The sequence below is a fragment of the Physeter macrocephalus genome, chromosome 4 (assembly GCF_002837175.3).
Source record: "Physeter macrocephalus isolate SW-GA chromosome 4, ASM283717v5, whole genome shotgun sequence".
NCBI classification, from domain to species: domain Eukaryota; kingdom Metazoa; phylum Chordata; class Mammalia; order Artiodactyla; family Physeteridae; genus Physeter; species Physeter macrocephalus.
The window spans coordinates 5,679,245-5,701,767 of NC_041217.1; the positions used below are offsets into that span (position 1 = coordinate 5,679,245).

At 36.4% G+C, this 22,523-nt stretch overlaps 1 protein-coding gene across 6 annotated transcripts in view; it reads left to right on the forward strand.

Moving 5' to 3' along the window:
* The window catches only part of KCNT2 (potassium sodium-activated channel subfamily T member 2), a 395,778-nt gene that overhangs the window by 305,462 nt on the left and 67,793 nt on the right, over positions 1–22,523 (forward strand). For 4 of the 6 annotated variants that reach the window (XM_055084010.1, XM_024130664.2, XM_055084011.1 and 1 more), the window contains exons 20-21: positions 7,792–7,863; positions 11,355–11,489. In XM_055084010.1, coding sequence (XP_054939985.1) covers positions 7,792–7,863; positions 11,355–11,489 — 207 coding nt within the window. The remainder of the gene's footprint in view (positions 1–7,791; positions 7,864–11,354; positions 11,490–22,523) is intronic. The other 2 variants (XM_024130663.2, XM_055084012.1) reach the window with 1 other exon arrangement.

A 22,523-nucleotide genomic window follows, 5' to 3' on the forward strand; every position in this document is an offset into this window, starting at 1 on the left:
ACAACTTAAAACATCCCTGGAGTACTCTGAGCCTTTTATTTAGAACTATTTTTGCAAGTGGTCATCACTCTCTACCAGTGGGAAACATGCCACTGACATAATTATAGTTATTTTCATTAAATTAATCAACTAGCCTGGAAAATCTCTGCCAAAACTGGACAATTTCATTGCCTTTGTGAAGAGCCATTAATTATCAGAGGAGCATATTAATGATCCATTTTATATCATACCATTACACATCATCATAAGCTCTTATGATTCTTCCACCATTAAAACACATATTCTGTAACATAACATGAATAGTTTGTGCTTGACAATGTTCATTTCTTTTGAAAATGTTTGATTGATATACTCTTGTGAAATAAGACTACTTAAACATTTCAAAATCCTTATACGAATATAAATATACATCACTAAATGCTGTGGTCAAATCCATTGTATACTAAAATTGCAATATTTCTCTCTCTGACTCAGATTAGTAGCAGGTGGTCCTTAAATCAATACCATATTTTAGAATCCTCCAAGTCTCCTCTTAAACTCTAAAGCGATGCAAATTTCAGGGTAAACCAAATGAGGCCAAAATCTGCTGCCTTGTCTCTGCTTTTAAAATTTATCAAAAGAATTTTTTCAAAACAGAGGTATCTCCCCAATATATTGTAACTTCATGACATTATTTATTCTGAATATATGAATATCAAGATACTGATGGATGCCTCTTGTTTTAGAGTCAGTATCTCAATGGTAATCAACCCTAAAACTTGAGCACACCTCTAGAGGTTTCAGTTGCAGAATTTTCAGGTCTGGTGACTCAATGACTTTTTTGATACCACTTTAGCATCCAAGGAAAGGTGAGATAAATTTAGGGCAGGTGTAGGGGAACAAAAAACCTAGACCCAATGTCAGAAGAAATAGAAGCTTAATGAAACAGATCTTAGGAGAATAAAAGTTGAATTACTGGATGGCTAGGGTGATAGAGTATGGTGGCAAAGCACCTCCAAGGCCTTGGGATATATCCCTTATTCTGGAACTTTTCTGGTAGGAGGCTCTAAGAAACTGGCTAAGATCTGGCACGTAAGAGATGCTCATCAGCTATGTGAATTCAGAAGTGTCCAGTTTTGGCTCTTTTTGCTTATGGTGTAATGTGTCCACTGCCTTAAAGATGAATTTAAGACAGGGGTATTTACAAGCTGATTGACTTAGAGCATTCCCATCTCGGATGGCTTGGATCAAAGTGGATCAACTCAGGCCCCAGAATACAGAGAAGCAGATAGGAAGAGGCTTGAAAAGAAAGAAGTGGCACTGGGCCTACAGCAGCCCTGTGATAAAGCAGAGGGTAAAAACTATCCTTTCACCTTCTTTATATTATTTCAAGGTATAATTTCTTGTCCTGATGTGTAAATCGCCTAATTGGGTTCTTGGACCCGATTTCAATGTGTATGTGTGTGTCAGAGGGTTTCTCCACACCTCCAGCAAGCAATGCTCAGGACACCAGCTCAGTTCTGGGGGAATTCAACTCACTTCTGACACCATCTACCTAGAAATAGCGTCAGATTCCACAGGTTGAAAGTTCAGTCTTACAAAACTGTCCCACCCCCGCCTCAGAAGCCAATCACAAGCCAGGTTATCACCCCATAAATGATCAGGTATAGATTGGAAGTTTCAGTGACCCCCTGCTTGGACTTCAGATGCCAGTTGCATGTCTAGGTTGTTACCTGTACTTCTGACTGAGTGGCTGTCGATCGGGGGTTCCCACAACCACCTACTTAAGGTCAAGTTATTTGCTAGAGCAGCTCACAGAATTCAGAGAAACATTTGACTTACCAGATTGCCACCTTATTATAAAAGCATATAACTTGGGAACAACTGGATGGAAGAGATGCACAGGGCAAGGTATGGGGAAAGGGCATGGCGCTTCCATGCCCTCTGTGTGGGCACCACTTATCACCAAATCTCTACCTGTTCACCAGCCCAGAAGTTCTCCAGACTCCATCCTTTCGGGTTTTTAATGGAGGCTTCATTACATAGGCACGATTGATTAAATCATTGGCCATTGGTGATTGAACTCAATCTCCTGCCCCTCCCCCTTCCTCAAAAATCACGGGGTGGGACTGAAGTTCCAACCCTCTATTCAGGTTGGAACTTCAGTTTCCCTGGCAAACAGCCCCATCCTTAGGTACTTTCCAAAAGGCACCTCATTCATTTAAACCCAGTGGTCCTGGAAAGGGGATTGTAATGAAGAACAAGACCCCCATTTCACCTTTTTTGGCTCTGAAGCGATTTCAGGAACTGAGGATTAGAGACCAAATATTTCGACAAAAGGTGCTCCCATTGCTGTTATCACTCAGGAAATTCCAAGGGTTTTGGGAGCTGTGAGCTAGAAAATGTGGTGAAGACCAAATATATGTGAGAAACCTGAATGTGAATACCAAATATACATTCCTTATAAACCACAATAAAAGAATCAGTCTTGCCAAATTTGGGAGTGGAGTTTACTCCATGGAATGGAGATGGGCTCCACTCCTTTTCCATATGCAGTCTTGCTAAGTAATCTTATCTCAGAGTCACTAATCCCCCTTTCTCCCCCTTATTATTCCACTGAGCAGGTGGCAGGAGCTAGGATTTCTTAACCTGTGTACCTGGTGTAGACTTTGGAATTGCCATAACTAAATCAGCCTCTTTCTGTTTGGTTTTGAATTAACAGGTTACTAAAATGCCCAGTTACTGAATGATTGATTAATTGGTTTGTATATTAGAATTATAAAAGTCAAGTGGTTGTTTCTAGAGTCTTAATTCCTGAATCTGATCAATCACAGAAAAATCTGAAGACTCTGTTTCTCTTAGTTACTGGCAAACTGGTCAGTATTTCAATATAAATGTAGATGTTGCTTTTATCAGATAATATTTTATCTGAATAATACCATAGTGACTATTTAATAAAATTAATATTCTTTGCCACCACCCTCTGCTTTTTATAGTAATAATTGTTGAGCATTTACTACATGGCAATCATCATAGTAGATACCTAAACTTTATTTCACATTGTATTTCCATAAAAAATATATCCATGTCATGTAGTGATGATTTATGCTCAGAAAGATGTACCAAACAGCTGAAGATCTCAAAGCTTACAAATTACAATGATAACATTTAGAGAATTCAGTCTGTGTGACTTGATTACACCACTGCCTCTTATTTCATAGAAAGGAAAAAACAGGCCAAAGAAGTTAAATGGTTTTTTCCAAGGTCAATTCTAGAATTAGAACCTTCTCTGAAATTCATAGTTCGTTGATCTTTCAACTATGTGACCTTACTTGACTTACAGGTTTTTGATATATGCAAAAATACATTGTTTGTCAGTTGTTTTTAGAAACAAGAATATTTTAACTTTAGAATATTTTGCATTAAACTTTTTCTTTGCTTTCCTAAGGACGTACGGTTTGGAATCTAGCTATTCACATGATATTGTTTGTTAAATGATTTTAATGGGGTTTCACTTTTTTTCAAAGCTTTGAGATGAAAGCTCAGGCTGTAAAATTTATCAGCTTCCTGTGCATTTCCCGAAAGCGGTATCTAACATTTTTATTTGTTGTTCTCTGTTCCTTTGATTGAGAATGAGGAAGCAAAAACTAAACATCAGTAAATAACATTCCAGGAAGTTTTATGCAATCCTCTTTTTTTTTTTTTTAAACAACGAGATACCTGTTTCTCTGCTGTGGCTAGTATTTTTCAGTCTATCCTGTAGTATTACAAAGAAATATGACGTTTTCTTTAAAATATTTCTGGGTTATAAGGATTTGCACACTAATAATTGTACACACTTCTACAATTATTAGCTTAGTGGGGTTTGACTTTATTTTAAATGCACATGAGCATTGCTGAAAATAATAGCAATACATGGCTACTTAGGAAATTTAGTTGAAGACCAATTTATTCAATATACCAGAAACAAATAACAGATGCCACAAATATGGACGTAAAAATGTAAACTAAATTTATGATATTCACATACATAATATGTCAAAATGAGTCTTCACAATGTTTCCAAATAGAAAGCCTTCTCCATTTCATCTGGTAATTAAATAAAACCCGGGCACATTGGAAAACATCGTACACTTGATACTGGTTCATTAGAGCTGGGCTCAGTTCTGATTGATTGGCCATCTGTTCTCTTTGGCCTGTTGTTGTGCCACACTGATTTTAAATATTTTGATTACCATCTCACCCTTAAAGATCGTCTAGTCATCTCACGATACCATTTCATATGAGACATGGAAAAGAGAGTCAAACACTTTGGAATATATTACCCAAAGCTACACAAGGTTAAAGTACAAGATCCAGGCTTATCTTCTTAATTTTTACAACATCTTGTTTAAACTATCCCTTTACTAAATCAATCTTCTTTCCACATATAGCTACAAGTAAGCTCCAGTTCAGCTTATTTCAAAAGTAATGATAAACTGTCTCATATGGCAGGGTCCTTATTAACGACATTCGGACCTTAGACTCATACAGATCTGAAATAAGATCTAAGTTTGCCCTCCTGATAGGCCTGTTGCATATTACGGAATTTCTGTAAGCCTCAATTTTCTCATTTATAAGATGAGTAGAACATTTATCTTAAGTTGTTTTGCAAGTATATAAAATAATGTATATGAAGCACTAGTACGATATCTGACGCATAAAAGGCAGTGAGGAAATGTCAGTTTCCCCCCTTCTACCAATCAAGAGAAGGACATTGTCACTATTTAAACTGATGGGAGAATTTCTGTGAAAACCCAATTAACAAAAAAAGAGAAATTTATTTCAAGTTGTTGAAATTAAGCTACTACTATATTTTTAAGGGAGAAATAAACTTCTTAAAAGTGGAGTTATGAAAATGCTGGCAAAATAAACTCTCACTGCATTCTTTTCTTGAATTTGAAATAAAAAAAATTAAGTTCATTATAGTTATTAGTTAAATGGGAAAAAATGATCTTCAACTTGCAAATCCATGCAATTTCCCAAAACTTTTAACTTCCTATCAATAGCTAGCGAATTCATATTTGCATATAATGAAAATTTTTATGTATAACGAAGATATTTTAAATATAATAAAGATATTTAGATGCATAAATGTCATGTTTCTTAATAGAATTACAGTTAGGACTCTGATGAATGATGTGCTCATTTTTTTTTTTTTACTAAGCAGTTTAGTGCCATAAAAATCTTTGCCGATTTACTTAAATGAGCCAAAGTAATCCATATGAATGTATAGTTGATATATTCTTTATATTTCAGGTTTCCTTTTAAAACACTTTTATCAGTAAAAGTAGTGGATGGATCTGTTTGTTATACAGTTAAATTTTGCAGGGTACGGCATACTAAACTCCCTACATTAGATAAGCTTCATCAGGATTATATGTTTACCAGGTTTCAGGTGACTTGCCTTGCCTTGTAACGTAGCTGGATTCACGTAAGGATGAACCGTGCTACCGCAATACAGATGTTAATTTCTAAGGATTTGAAAGATTGTTGGTGCATTGTAAATACATGTTTGTGGCAGAATTGCATGTCAGTAAGATTCATGAGTTTTAGGAATATATAAGGCAATAATTTTGATGTCTACGTACTTTGAATGATTTCTACTGGTCAAAACAAAAGAATACAAAGGCCAAATCTTCAGTTTTAGCTCTAACAGAAGAGTTGGCATAACATAAGGACTAGTGACCCCGGTACTTCTTATCACATGGAAAATTTTTGGTATCTTTATTAAGTTGAATTATTCAGTAACGTTAACTACCGTGGCGAGACTTTGGAAGACAGATATGTTGCAGTGGACAGATGGTCAGTGAAGATAGTGTAAATAATTGAAATAATCTGAATTTTTTAAAAATGAGGAGGTTATTCCAGACAGGGTATAGCTCTGCAATTAATAATGAGGACTTATGGACCCAACTCTGCTACACAAGTTATTGAGCTACTCACTTTATCTGACTGGAACTATGTTGGAGCAAAGAGAGATAAAACAAAATAATAACCCCCAAAATGACACAGTCAAAAGGCTCTTTCAAAGCACCGCATAGTCTCAGTGCTGTCCCTGTCTTGTGTCACTTGTATCCTGACGTAGTCTTCTATAATCACGAGGCGGGTAAGAGACACGGAGGGTCTTGAGTCAGCAGTGAGAATACCCCCTCTAATTTTAAGATGCAAAGCAGTGCCCAGAAAGAGAAGAACTGGCAGGCACCAGCCAAGACCACTACTGGGTCTGTATATGATTATGTTTGTTGAAAACAGCCCACAGCATGAGCTTTACAAATATTTGTAACCTGTGATTCACTAATGTGAAAAGTTTTATGAATGCTTTGGGGTAAATGATAAAAACAAATGCTGGAAAAAGAGTCATCCAAAAATGTCCAGACGAGTAACATTTATAATAGCAGGATATTGGAAATAGCTTGTAACTCCAGTAATTAATAGCACAAAAGTGAAAATAACATGAGTGAAATAATTGAGGCTTTTTAAAGTGAATTGTGGTACATTTATAATATATAGTAATATGGGGCCACTTAAAATGGTTAGGAAGTAATTTCTTGATGGTAGGCTTGTAATCAACAGGGATAGTCTTTGGAAGTTTTCTTTTTATGCTTCACTGCACTGAGCATTATTTTTCTTTAGGGTGGAAAAAGATGAGTATGGTCAACAGGAAGAAAATAAATCAGGGAGGACAAGACTTCTTCAGGCTGGGAGAAGCACCTGGGATATTGCAGGGGCTGTACTTCCCTTTGCCTAGAGGTTCCCTTTGCTTCTCCTTTACTGAGCCAACTCCTACTCGTTCTTCAACATCCAAATTAAATATTTCCTCTGTGAAATGCTCCTGAACTCTGTCTCCTGAGTGCAACCTATTCCTTATTTTTTCAGATTAAAATGTGTTGTAATTTTGTGCTTTTACTTATGTGTTCCAAAAACTCTTTCTTACAGTACAAGTTAACAACATATTCTTTTTGCGTACACCTGCGTATACTAAAATGTCTGTTAGATAAAACTTTCTGGATACATATATGCTGAGTGAATAGATGCATGAAAGAATTAATAATTCAAAACGAATACAAATTCAAAGAATTACAAAATGAATACAGTAGATTAGGTAATTTCTAAGGAAGCTTCCAGGTTCATGATTCTTTCCCCAAATATGCATAAAGAGTAAAGATTTCAGTTGCAATACAGATTTGCTCAACAATATATATTGAGGAAATCTGTAATGTAAAAGGTGAATTACTCTAATTTTAATTTTATATAATATATATATATATAGATGGGTACATATACTATATTTATTTATTGATATGTTGATATATTAAGGGACATGTTGTGATTCTGTATATCCCTTAGAGAAAATTGCTCTTAACAGGCATGCTAATTTAGTTCCTTATGTTTTATATCATCAAAATAAAATCATCAGTTCCCCATTTTACAAGACTTTCTCAGCATGAATAATTTTAAACTCACTGACAAGCCTTTTTAGTCATAAATTAAGAGTATCAATTCAGTGTTTTTGTAGAATAATGCCATAATGTTTCTGATTTAGAAAACAGAAATACAACTTGTTTTTATCATTGTTGAGAGCATTGTATTATTCATAACAAGTGCAAATGACATTTTAAAATTAATGTTAAGAGAAAAGGCACTTAAAATTAATCTTGTCAACAGTGTTTAGTTTTGGAAATGAAAACTAAGTCAACTTACTTCCTTTCCCTAGAAGTGCTGCCACTGTTGTGACATTGTGTTTCATTTTGTAACCCATCTGCTACTTAGGCCAGATATGCATTTTCTGGATGCAATCTGTTGGTTTCCAATGGTTTACTACATGGTGGGCTCTATTGACAAGTAGGTGACAAAATCTTTGGCACACTAACTAGTGTGGTGTCCTGTGGTTTGTCATGTGCTGCACCCCTGTGTTGCATGATGAGTGTAATTTGCCATTTCAGTGTTGAAAATATAATGTATACTGCATGTGGAGCTTATGTTCTCGTGTTATACATCTTGCATTCAAACTTCCTAAGCAGTAATCTGTTGTTGAATTAAAACAAATCTTGTTGCATGTCAATTTTGTTTCCTTTCTAAAGCTATTCCAGTTTTGTGTCATCTATAGCAGTAACTTTATTATTGTTAACGTCTTTGTAGAGAAAACCTAGAATTTCAACATTGTGATGCATTGGTATCATTATCATAACTTCTGGAAACCTTCAAAATGATTTGGAAATGCTCATTTTAAATCAGATTTATTAATTGGAGCATTTCCTTGACAGTCTATTCTGAAAACATGTTAGAGTCTTCCAAAAATTTGTTAATTAAAGGTCAAATGTGTGCAATGCTTCAGTTTTAAAATGCAAATTGTTATATGCATAAACATGACATTATAACAAATACAAAAACTAAAAGATCAGAAAACTAGTACGCTTATAAAATGTGTTAATTTTCCATTCTAATAAAAATCAGCCCAAAACATTCCAAATAAAATGCTAAAAGTTATCCACTGAGAACTTTCATGCTTACATTTCATCTTGTAGATGCTGAAAAAACAAAGCTTTGTAACTTTGACAGTGTTTATTGGCTGTGGACACATTAAAGGCCAAACAGATTAACATATATTTAGCTTCCATTCTACATTAATATAATTTACGTTATCAGTTGCATAATACTAACCAACTAACTAAAATGTAGATGTACTAAAACTATTATTTAAATCCATGAAAGTGAAATCAATCCATATTTTATCAATAGTAATGTTTCTTTGTTGTGAGAGTATTCTATTAAAATTCATTAGAACATTATATTTAAAAGACATAAAATAAGCCCCTCATCTGTCTTTTTTGATGTAAACTATATAATGAATTCTCCATCTATAAAAGTATTTATGGGGAGGAAAAGAAGAATGGAAAGGATCAAATCCCTAGGATTAGAGATGAAGCAGGATTGTCTACAAGTTGCTAATTATTGAAGCTGGGTGATTGGTACAGGAGGTTCAGTATAGTATTCTCTTCTGCTTATGTTTGAAATTTTCCTTAAACATAAATAAGCAAAGAAAACTATGAATGAATTAGAACACAGTCACAAACATTCACCTATGTTCATTCTTTCACATTCTAGTTGTCTTCGAAAAGGAAGTCAGCGAAAGGTAGAAAGAGGGGCAATGTCAGTTAGAGTATCTGTAACTGTTTTTCATCCATGTTGACTTTTTTCTTGGGCCGCCATCTGGTGACCAAACTGTGTAAAGCAATAGTGCTAAAGAAAAAATGGGCAGTGGCTTTGTAGATAAGATAGTGGGGAGAAATGATAGACACAGAATTATAAGAATAAATCGGTAGCCAAATAAAAAAAGGAAGGAAAGAATACAGTACAATATTAAATGAATATAAGTAATTTAAAGTTAAAACATGAAGAACAAAAAAGTTTCTACGTGGTTCAGAAATGCCATTCCAATTTTATATATTTTCTATAGATTCTATAGATTTCTTTAGATTTCAACTCATATTTAATCATAATTACTAAAATCATTTGCCAAAGTTATGTGTCAACTACAAAGGCCAATATTTTGAGTATGGAATTAACTGATATATACAGGTTTAGGTAGTTAGTGACTATTTAGTACAGGAATTCTCATAGTTAAGTTTTTTGTTAAGTCTCAACTTCATTGATTTATTGCTGATGAAATATTCATTTTTTATTATCACTTCTATTTGTGTATCTTTTTTCAGTCAAGCTTACCTTCTACCACCTTATCTTTCCCTTTTCCTATATAGACAATTATAATTTTTTAATCAGGGAAGTAAAGATTGTAAGAAATGAAATATGAGAAAATGGATTACCACTATAATAAGGTCGGTTGAAGACATAAGATTTAGGCATCATTTTTATGGTACATAAGGGACCATATCACATTCATTTTCCACCTACTTCTTTCTTTTTAAAAAAATGTATTTTAATAGATGTAAGAACAATTATGAATTTCCTAGATAAAAGAAACACCCCAGTAAAGTAGTCCTAGAGATTTAAACTTGGTCATCATATGGATCGGATGTTATGGTCCTGGCCCCTCTCACCGTAGGAAGTTTATTTGGAATAGCATTCTGTTTCCACAGTTTTAGCCATAAAATCCCTGCCACAGAACACTGTGCCTGATTCAAGGGAAATATTTTTTTCTGGACTACTCCTGGGGGGTCTTGGACTCAAAGCTTTGGTAATACTCTCTCACCATATAAAAGAGTAAGAAACCCTGCCTCTTGCCTTCCCATAAAAGGAAAATTCCCTCTAGTGAATTAGTGAGGTGACTAATTCAAGTGATCATGCACTTGGAGAAGATCCTTGGGGAACGGACTCTTCCATTGAAGAAGCTAAAAAGAGCTACTGTTCTTTAAGTTTTACACTTCTCATTTTAAATCAAAAGATGTAGAAATCAATTAGCCCAATTCTTCTTATCTATCTTCAATCAGTTCTGAACCTAGAATACTCTTGCACTCATTCAAGTTTTGATACAATCTCCCTTATCCAGTTCAGTCCTATTTTCGTGGTTTGTATGAAGCAAAGGCAATGAGATGATCGTTTTCTTAATTCAGCTTTCATGGTAACATTGTTTTTAAATTCAGTGCTAGGTAAAATTTTTATCAGTGATAGGGGAGAAGACTGACTCTGTGGTAACTCACAGGAACTTGTGTCCTAATTTAGCAGTTATTTCCTGCAACCAACAAAATTAGTTCATTCAATCACTTGCTCAAAAGTGGCTAAAAGGTAGGCTTGAATGCAACCGATATTTATGTATTTTACGTGCTCTTGGCTGTGTAGAACCAATGTATAACACATCGCTTTACACAAATAATAGACATTTTAAAATAAGTATTTTTAATAAATATATTTCCTTATTAGGCTTGACCATCTAAATTAATACGTGTTCATTTCTATTCTTACCAAAAGTGCCTCAGGGCTAAAAAATGTGAATGTCGTGTCTTTGAAATAATGTGCTAATTGTAAAAACAAGGTTCTAACATGTTCTAATTCTATTTGATGGTAAAATGGGTGTTTCCATGTTTTATTTATAAAATTAATAAGTATTATTAAATAAAGATCCTTAATGCATGCGTGCTTTGAAATGGTTGAGATCTAATGAAACATAAAGAAACCCCAAATACAATTTACTTCATATCAGTAGAGAATATTGTCTTATATTAGTTCCCATAACATCTACCAGTGTCCACTCTGTGAAGGCCACGTATAAGGGCAACCTATTTGCCTATAAGCGCAGGGGTGTAAGCAAGTTTTAGCACCATCCTAGTACTGAGATTTATTGAGAGTTCACTTTTCTCTGTTGGTTTTTATCCAAGTCTAGACGATTTACTCAGGTGTGGAGTGACTTTCGCGGCCAACATGGTGGTTGTGGACAAAGAAAGCACCATGAGTGCCGAGGAAGACTACATGGCAGATGCCAAAACGATTGTAAACGTGCAGACCCTTTTCAGGTAAATGTCTGGATAACCCAGCCCTTAAACATCTGTGAAATATATGACTCTGTGACTCTGTGTATAAAGAATGAACATGAGACATTTACACTGCAGGTGTGTTTATTCATTTCATCATAAAGCAAATACTTATTTAGGGCCTAATGTATGGCTGGTACTGTGTGAAGTTTAATCTTTAACACCAGGTCAGCAGTTCTTTTAAAAATAAAAAGAATAATGCATTTGTGTTCTCGTATAGTTTAAGAAATTCTAAAAAACTGTGTGCAGTAGCAGTCATGATTTTTGCCAAACCACGCCATGTTTAATTTTGGTTTTATGCCCAGAAGTAGCCAAAGGTATGCATTGACATACTGAGTAACCAGGAAGAAAAGATTGCAAGGCTAATATACCCATGTTAGGAGCCAGGTCACAATGTTATCCTCACTTCCTCACACGAAAGACACTTCCTGTCTTTCAATGATTAAACCCATTCGGGTAGGAATTCCCGTTAGGGTCATCTTTGCGTAAGAATGATCAATACGGACCAGAGAAAAGTTCATGCTGTGAGCAAAGTCAAAATTGCCAATAAATCAAGACATCGGCGTCACTTGGAATGACTCTTCCTAAAATCATCTTAAAATGTAAATAACTAAAAGATCATTATTTCAGTTTTATGAATTTTGCAGAAGTCTAAAGGAAATATCTGAGCTACCAAATTACGAAAGTAAATAAAGCAATCTGAACTCTATCTTTATCTCCCCTCACTTCATACCTTTGTATTGTAGCAAACCATATATTGAGGATAATTATCTGTTTGTAGTTTGAGGTCAGAATTCAAGAGAGAGAGAGCCAAGATGTGTGTCTCACTTAAGTTGACTATTTAGTACATGATCTTAGGCAAATTACTTTCCTTCTCTAAACCTTGATGTCTTGATCACAAGGTTGTTGGAGATTTAAAAACATATAATGCCTTAGTACCTGCCTGGTCGTTTTCAATTTCTCAATAAATGTTAGCTACTATAATTATTAGCCATAGACTTATCACTTACGTGGGGCAGAGTGGAAAAGCTACAGACCTTGGAACAATATAGCAACAGACTTCATCTAACATGATCTCTATCCCAGAGGTTCCCGCAGAAAATTACTGTGACTTTGAGTATGTTTCTTAACCTCATGGAAATTCAGTTTCCCTCATCTATAAAATGCATGTGGAGAATAATTAACCCTTCTTACAGTGTCAGTGTGAGGATAGGAAATCAGGTATGTAAAGAATCTGTCACAGCAATTGGAAAAATCTACCCTAACTTGCATTAGAACCTCCTCCTGTTCCAGAAGGAGTAATACACCCTCTAAAGTTACTGTAATGGGCAGTTCGTTTAGAATATAGCTAACTAGTCATTGAGCTATGTCAGTAGTACATTTAAAGGTAGCATAGCACATGTTGAAAATATGACATATATATATATATATATATATATATATATATATATATATGAGCATTCTTTTTTCTCTAGAGAATGAAAAAGGAAACCACAGGGTAGAAAATGAATTCAGATGGATGAGATTTATAGCCAGTGAATAAAGTAAAATCATACTTTTTGATTCCATGCTTGGCAAAAGCTAATTACAGCTTTAACAGGAGAGGATCCTGGTCTTTTTGATTAAACATGCCATTTTAATTTTCAGCTTATTGTGAGTTTATTTCTCTTATGGTGACTGTTCTATTGATTTGACATATTCTCTGAATGAATTATTTTTATTTCAAGAGAATAATAAACCTGCATCTTACTGAGAGGTGCAAAGGCTCTAATTAATCTTTTTCAATGAACTAGCTGACCAGAATAACTAAGGGCAGCTGCACACGTGGTTGCTGATGGTGGGAAGGCTTGCCTTCCCTGAGTACCTGGTGGAGGAGGCACCACATATGGAAAGAATGACTGGATGAGTGAATGAGTGATTTTGGATCTTTTCACTATTAAGGTTACCTATCTTCAGCAGAACATTTTAGAAATTATGCGATTTGTATGGCTCATAAAAACATCGAGACTGAATAGTTTCAAGCAGAAATTTGAAAAAAAAAACTATGAGATACCCAAATTTTGTTCACTCTTTTCCTGTGCCCGTAAAGGCATTATCATTTTTCTAAGTACATAACAGTATTTTTCAGGAAAAAAAAAATTATGATAGACCCACAGACATAGAAAACAAACTTATGGTTACCAAAGGGGAAAAGGAGGGGAGGGATAAACTATGAGATCGGGATTAACATATACACACGACTATATATAAAATAGATAACCAGCAAGGACTTACTGTATAGCACAGGGAACTCTATTCAGTATTTTGTAATCACCTGTAAGGGAAAAGAGTCTGAAAAAGAATATATATATATATATATATATATATATTGCTTATATATTATAATATATATTGCTTCTTGCCAACCGTAATTCTTGATGTTTTCAAAAATCCTACCCAGATGGTCCTTTCGATGTCTGACCTTAGCCACCTATTCTCATGGTCATCAGAGTACCAGTCATTCCCCCTCCATATTCTGAATTTCATTCAACTCTCTGAGCACTACTACTTATTTTCTACCTCATTGCTTCCCATATCCCCCACTCCGAACAGTCCTTTTCTACTGGAATCTACTGTCCACTGATTCTACTGTCCTTAGTCACCTGAGGGCTCTTCTTCCCTCTTTACCCAGATTAAACTCCAAGGTCAGTCATGACAAACAGTCCTGTGCTGAAACCCTAAACAGCCAATTACTGATTACCTACTCTGGGCTAACACAGATCTCAACTCGGTTTCCCTTTTCTGTCTTCCTCCTACTCCAAGTTTTCTGTACTTTCAGATTTTCTACCCACCAGCTTGCATGAGATTTCCTAGAGGAAGGTGACAGCACTCCAGAGAGAGGATCCAGTTACTCTTATAAGTAAGCATCAGGCACCCAGAAGTCCAGTCACAGTGGGTGGATAGCAGACTATTTATTTAGGATAAAAGCCTAGGGCCCCATCTCCAAGGGAACTAGATTCTTACACATCGAGTATGCAAGAGTAAATAGTGTTAAACATGATTAAACACTTCATGAAGTGCACAGTCTCCACTCCCAAGGGTCCAGAGAACTCCAAACTGGGGTAAGAGGCAGAAAGGTTTTATAGCTTAAAGAATAAGAAACAAGGAAGAGAAAAAAAACAGGAAATGAATAAGGAACAAGGATATGAGTACAGAGCCCAGAGTTGGCTTGGCATTTGGGGGTTGAGATATAAGTACAGAGTCCAGAGTTGGCTTGGCATTTGGGGGTTGGCTGACTGACTCTAATCTATTTCTGGTCAAGTGGGACATTTACAGGAACAGGAAAGTTTAGGTTTTGGTTTGCTGATTTGGCACCCAGGACAGGAGCCACTCCATCTTGGGCCTAGAGATTATTTCAACAATAGTATGTCTAAAAGATCTCAGCCAATCCTTGCATCTTTCTGACCTCAAACGAGTCGTAAGGTGAAGATCCTTTATGATCTTCATTTCCTCAAACGAGAGCCAGTTTCTTACTGGTTAACTGGTAAGGCTGGGGTGTTGATAGGAGTATGGCTAACAGAAGCCATTTCGGTTCTGGGATGTGTACTCTGATTACAAAAACAAACTGTGCCACGCTGGGTGGTGAAATAGAATGCTTAGCTGCACCTGGAGTTTCTCTTAAGCCAAACCTTGAACCTATCACACTGTTTATGCTGAAGCATTTTAACGTAAAGAGAACTATCTTAAGAGTCATGCAGCTGATATTGATGGCGCTTAGGATTTACATCAGAAGAGTCCCAAAGTCTAACATCAAGTTCATTTTAATCTAGGCAGCCTGAATGTGCCCACGCTATTGCATCATCCTGCCAAGCAAGGTTGTTGAAAGGACTAAGTGAGTTGATTTCTGAAAAGCACTCAGCAGCGCCTGGCACATAATAGGCAGATAATAATTGGCAGTGCCCTCAAGTTGCAGTTTCTAAAATATCGTGGTCATGAAAATGTGTAAGCAGACATCCTGGTTATTTTATTAGTTAGAAAATTTGGACAAGAATTTAGATGCAATATTTTCTTTGGCTTATTTATTTCTAGGAGACAATCAAATCTTGTGATCTCTGTAGTATCTGGATGGTACTAGGCAAATAAAGAGTACTATATACTGTTACTTTATATGGGGTGATGCTACATTTTATGCTAGCATTTCTGACTGTTTAGCTGTTTGGGCCATGCCATTTTAACTTGATTATTTTGACATTCTGTTGGGATGTGGGGTTTTTTGACTTTTACATTTTTTGCTTCTAAAACTGTGAAGGAATATGTTAGAAAAGTCTTCAATCTGTGCTTATATTAGAGCCCAGGAGACAAGAATGAGATGGAATTCAAGTATGAAATGACGGTAAGAGTGCTCTAGTTCACAACCTCTTGATGTAACTGGTATGATCAGTCTGGAATAAGGTTAAATTTGTTATTCAGAAGCTCAGATTGATCGCTTGAGCCCCTACCTGCCCAGCTTACTAGGACACACAGCTTTACTCAACAGGGCTCTCTTCTCCCCAGATTGTCCAAGGACCTTCAAAGTTAGTCCCGAAAGACCAAAGGCAAACAGGAGAAGCCCCTTAGTTCACTGACAGTGTTTGTGGGAGGTGGAAAGGGGAGGAGGAGTTAGGGGAGCCTTGGGGGCATGGGGAGAATTCCTTTCCGTCTGGAACTGCATCTGTGACATAGTTTTGTGATTGAAAGCTGGACAACACAGTTTAATGTGTCTTCATCCACATTGTGTGGCAATTACCTATTTGCTGGTTTGGCCCCAGAGAACCTACCCAGGAAGTGATTCATCTTTAACATCCAAAGCCTAGAGCATGGTGTCCAGAGTTTTAACACTCGTTTAGTGAACACTCTGAGGTGTGTGCTAGGATGGCTGGACCAAGAGGAGCCTCCAGCCATGCTCTGTGTCAGCATGAGCTGTCTCTCCAGAAGGACCTAAGTGGGTCCTTACCCAGATGTGTTCTTTCTCGCAAGGTGAGTTTTCCTTTATGGGTTCTTAGTAGCCCCATAAAGCAGCAAACTTCCTCTGGGATGACCTCTAGCCCAGAGGTTCCAGACCCCCTGAGTAAGGGAATGGCTCCACTACTTTGCTCAGAAGAGACTGTGAATCCTTCGCAGCTGGCCCACCACCTCCCCCAGAGAGCATTTCAGAGCACAGAACACATTCGCAGATAAGGTCTTTGTCAGGTTATATCCTGTTAAACTTTCTCTCCTACCTGTCTAAGCACCTTTCCTTACATTTCTAAGAGAAACACTCAAGTGAGTCTTCCTAGCACAAAGATTCCCCTGTCTGATTTCCAAATTAAAAGAAAAGCAGGTCCTTACTTTCAAATTTAAGTTTCTCTTGCTAAAGTTTTACCTAACAAGGCTCTCGATACATTTGGAAAATATTGAACGTTTTCACATTTTTATGAACGAGTATTAGTATCTAAATTAAATTTAAATAGGCACATCAAAATGTGCCTTGAATGAAGAGCAACCACTTCAAATGCCCAAGACATTTTGGGGTAGGAAGTTTTGCTCTACTATCCAAGGAAAGTATTAAGCAAGTCATTTAAGGACTTAGCTAGAGGATTATAAATTTGGCAACTACTGAAAGAAAATAGAAGAATATATGTGATCTAGTTCAGTGGGTGAAGGAATGCCTCTCCCTGAGGAACTGGTCTTTTACTAAAAAGATAAAGGCAGTAAATGGGCTTAAAAGATGAGCAGAGCATTCCACAGGGGGGCAGCAAATACCAAGGCTGTAGGTACCAAACATCCAAGGACTTGGAGCAGAGCCAGAGGAAGGTATGCCAGAGGCTGAGATGGAAACCGGAAGCCAGACTATTCATGGCTTTGAAGAACACTCTAGTAAGTTGCCCTTTATTTTTAGAATAACAGGAAATCATTGAAAGATAGGAAAGTTTAAAATATTATTTTAGCTACAGGGTGAAGAATGGTTTGGGGAAAAGTGAGAGTGGGTGAAAACCAACCAGTTAGAAGACTTTTGAATTGCAAGGACTCTAAGAGCATAAATGTCAAGTTAAAAATAAAAATAAAAAAGGAATATCGTCTCCAGCTTGGCAAAACAGTCATAGTCTTACTGAAGAAATAACACACATAGGCACTTGGGAAATGATGTAATTCAAAACATTGATACCGAATACATATCAGTGCAAGAGTGATTTTTTATGCAGTGCAAAAATTTTAATATTTTGTTTGGTTTACGTGCATTAAAATTTTAAATGCAGGAGATATCTGATATTTATTATACTGTCATTTATTACTACTACCCCAGACTCAGATCTAAAGTGTTTTAGAAACATTTGTGAAAAAATATGTTCATGTTTGTTTTAGTGCCAATATTCAATCATGGTCTAAAACTGGGGTCTCATGCACCTAAGTGTGTTTCTATACCTTTCATAATTATTTACACCCTTTGTTATTCAGAAACATCATTCCCAGCCACCACAGATCAAAACTTATAGTGTCACACACTAGCTCACTCGGTAATATTTTTATTAAAATATTGTAAACAATTTTCAGATTTGTATGTTCTGATGTTTGTTTGTTTTGCTTTACTATATACAGGCAGCTAGTCTCAGAGTTCTCCCAGTCTCTGAAATGGAGTATATGGTATGGTTTTCATCTTTGTGTTGGTTAACGTAGCTGAGCATGTCAAAATTATTTATTAAATGAATTAATTCAAGCAGATGACAATTCCGTAGATATTTTACACAATTATACTTACATCACCAAGTAAATTGGCCCATCAAAATGTGTCTTGAATAAAAAACAACCATTTCAACTTCCAAAGACATTTTGGGATAGCAAGTTTTTCTCCAATGTACAAGGAAAGTATTAAACAAGTCATTTAAAACTTAAACTAGAGAATTAACTAGAGAAGTAATGGTAGAACAATTTAAAATAGAACAAACTACATTATTTTCAATTACTCTATTGCTTTATGATGATCCTAGTACCTAGGGAAAAGAGACTTATGATGTCATTTAATTCTAAAATGTTACATATTCAAAATGTATTTAGGTCATATTACGCTCAGAAATAGATGTACAGTATTAGTATTTTAAAGATATATAATTAAATCTATTAGACAACCAAATTTGCAAATATTAAAAGTATTATAATTGAATACAAGTAATATCTTATAGATACGAAGGGCACTACAATAAAATATTTCATTATTTAAGTATTATTTAGTTCTAGATTTTCACTAGGTGGCAGACTTAGTGCAGTTTCTCAGTTTAAACTAACATAAATGGTGTAGGTTCAATTATATAGAACAGAAATGGCACATCACATAAATTTTGTTGTCCTTTCTAATTTCAACTCTAGAAGTCACTTAAATACAGTGACCAGATCACTCAATCATTTTATTACTGACTCTTACTAAGACCTCAAATACCTCTGGCTACCTATATATATATATTTCTGTTTGATGTAATGTGTTAGAAAAGGATTATAAACAAAAGAATTCAAGTGGTCACAAATTTGTCTAAAGTTAGAAAAATAATATACTTGAAAGATAAAAGCCATATTTCTCAAAGAAAATAAAAATTTCCAAACGATGAGGTACATTTTTCATTTGTTTACTCTTTGTTTCCCCAGAAATTCCTTCTCTGGCCATATATCTCAGTATCTTCCAAGATGTTCCTCACAAGCTATCCATTCACTCGCATCTTAAAGCTGTTTAATTTGTGAACCACAGATTTCAGTCAGCCACATTTATCATCCTTAGAAAAATATGTACATCCTTATAATTTATGAATTTTTTGCAGTTTCCTCTATTAGATCATAAGAGTCTAATCTAAAGGCAGGAATTTCACGTTCTACTTCTTTTTTATCTCCTGGAGACCAGAGCTGTCCAACAGCAAACACTCGATATTTATTTGCTAAATTAGATACTAAATATTGTCCTCAGTAAATTGAAACAACAGTAATGAAGTTATGATCTAACAGCTACTATTTCTGGATAGATACAGAAGTAGAGATTACAAAAGTTTAAAATAGAGTTGACTTGTAATATCTGAAACTCCAACGTGTTGCTAGATATTCTTAATAACTTACTATTTTATTTGGGTCATTTGAGTTTCCTTTCCTACCTACCTATTTATTAAAATAGGGAGGGGGGCAGGTTCGTGTTCTAGACCCTGACTGTTTGTGACCCAGGCTCTGCTACCTACTAGAATCTTACCTTGAACGTTTTATTTGGTTTTTCTGGGCCTCAGTTTCTTCGACTGTAAACTAATAATTGTAAGTAAATCATAGAGTAGTTTTTGGAATTTGAAGAAATAGTAAGTGACTTCTCGATTTCCTAAACAAGTTGGAAACTATCGAGACCCAAAGAAGTCAGGCAGTTGGGGATCCCATGTTAGGCGGAACTGTGCAGCGTTGGTGCCTGGCAGTAGTGGAGAACCTTGATCAGGAGCCCTGCTAGACAGCCACTGGGCCTGCCCTGTAGGGCTGGGCTCACTTCATGGCCTGCCTCAGACCAGCACACACCCAGAGATACTGAAAAGGCAGAGTCAGGAGTGAGCCATAAGTCCCCAACTCCTCCCAGGGAGCGGGGAGCAGATGGAAGCCGAAAACAAGGAGGTCCTTAACCTGATGTTCTGAAGATTACATGAATCAATTCATGGAAAGCTCTAAGAATAATGCTCTGTAAATTTTAGATATTATCGGGTTTGGGACCTTTCTTTAACCTTCCAAAAGATTTTTTTTTTTTTTTAAGTAAAAAGACAAAGAGAAAAACCTCAGATCAGTTAATTTTCCTTTTTAGAAGCTCAGATCATGAATATGGCATTTATTCTCTAAATGAGACTACATGCTTTATCTTCATTCGTCCATGTTGCTACTCCTTTTTTTTTTTTTTTTTTTTTTTTTTTTTTTATTTAGGCTGCAACGGGTCTTAGTTGCGGCATGCAGGCTTCTTAGTAGCGGCATGCACGTGGGATCTAGTTCCCAGACCAGGGATCGAACCCAGGCCCCCTGCATTGGGAACGCAGAGTCCTACCCTCTGGACCACCAGGGAAGTCCCGCTACTCTTATTTATTCATTTTAGTTTCTGTTGTGACAGTCGATTGACACACCATATCATGGTAAATATCTTTAGAGACATTGTTCTTTTAAGATATTTCTTAAGTGAATACTTTTGAAACTTCCAGATGGTACGAGATTTGTCATTTCTTAGGCTTACCAGATAGAGTTGCACCAGCCCAAAAGTCCATTGATATTTTTTTCTATCAGGCCACTCTTCTAATTTTTCAAAAGTTTCTGAGAAAATGAACTTTTAATCACATGTGCTACCATTGGGTACTTTTGAGCGAGAATAGAGCTTCTAAAAGAAAGTCCTGAGGAATACAGATTATATGGTGTTTCTCCATAAACGAATCTAGTTAAATCACACACCTTCTTCATCAAGATTTAATCCACTAAACCAAAAATACACCAATCAGAACTGAGAAATGTCTTTATTGTAACAAAGAATTATCAATTAGAGGAATATAATGTGTACTACTAGGAGAGAAACTTTGCCTTTCTGGCTGCTGTGCTTTAGTAGGAGGGCTGAGGTGTGGATGAAACCAACCAGTGTTTAGTGCAAAATGCAATGTAATAAGCAGTATTACAAATAAACCAAATACCAGGAGCCACTGTGGATTCTGACTTTAAGCAATTGTACAGCTTCATCTCAATGAGGTTTGATAAGAACTTTAAATAATTGTTGAGATTCCAAATATAGAGGTGGAGGAGGAAAGTAAGGAGGGAGGAAACTACATTTCAAGCAGAAATAGCAACAGGAGAGAAAAGAAAAAAGTTAAGAAAACAGTCATACCACCACAGCTAAGGAACAGGACCTGTGATGTATCAGACACTGTGCTAAGTCTTTCACAAACTGTATCTCTAAGTTTCATACCACCTCTCCTGTACAGAATCTGAGGTTCAGTGTTTCCTTAATCAACTCAAGGTAACAGAACTATTGTAAACCGTGAGGAACTGCACAAATAAAATTATACTTTTAACATTAAAAGTCAACAAAAGAAATTCTGTTCTGATTGTTCTTTTGCTGATATTATTTCAATCCAACTTATTACAAGTTACCCGTTGTACTTAAAGTACAATAATATTTGCTCTCAAAATGGAGATGAGGCCGTGTGGCTATATTTGTTCCTCCGAAGAGTGGATCTCATGAAACACTTGAAGATACCATAGTTTTCAAAGGCTTTGATTAGGTAAGTCTCGATACCAGTCCAGCAATGTAACCAAGAGGGCACATATAGTTTTCACAGATAACTCTGAAATATAGCGTTTTTAAGCATTTTTTAGGTCTTAACTGATAGGGTGACTAAAGCCCCCTGGAAACTGACCTGAGGGCCCCCTCAGGGAAGGCCCAACAAGGCTTCAGGCAGGCCCTCACTCCCTGAGAGGGGGCAGAGGGTCTAGCAAACCATCCATCAGCTTTAGGGAGTTAGAGCCAAGGAAAGGGGTAATCGCATCCGTCATTCTGGAGTTCAGAGTCAGGGCTCCCAGCTTCCTCTCTAAGACACCAAGCCAAGCACTCAGGCAGGTGGAGTAACAGTGCCCTCACTCCCGGACCCCGCAGATAATGCGAGACCAGCTGGAGACGCTGGTTTGTTTCTGAGCCATGCACCAGATGTTTCTGGCCGGCATGTTTCAGTCAGTTCTAGTGCCTGAGTTCAAGGCATGGGTTCAGCTACTGGTAGGAATTTGAAGTGGCCATAACTGGGTTTGAAGACATATTGTATGGTAGCAAAGCTGATTATCACATGACGTGGCTGCCACAGAGAATCTCAAAATATTTGAGCCACGAGAGCTACCAGTGATCACAGACATCAGCCAGAGATCAGATCACCAAGCACAGTGACAATAAGAAGGTGTTTGCTGTGGTTTGATTTTGCCCGGTTTTTCTGGGGGGGAGAAATCATGCGTGTGCATGGGTGTGTGCGCGCTTGCACACGTGTGTGTTTTTGAGGG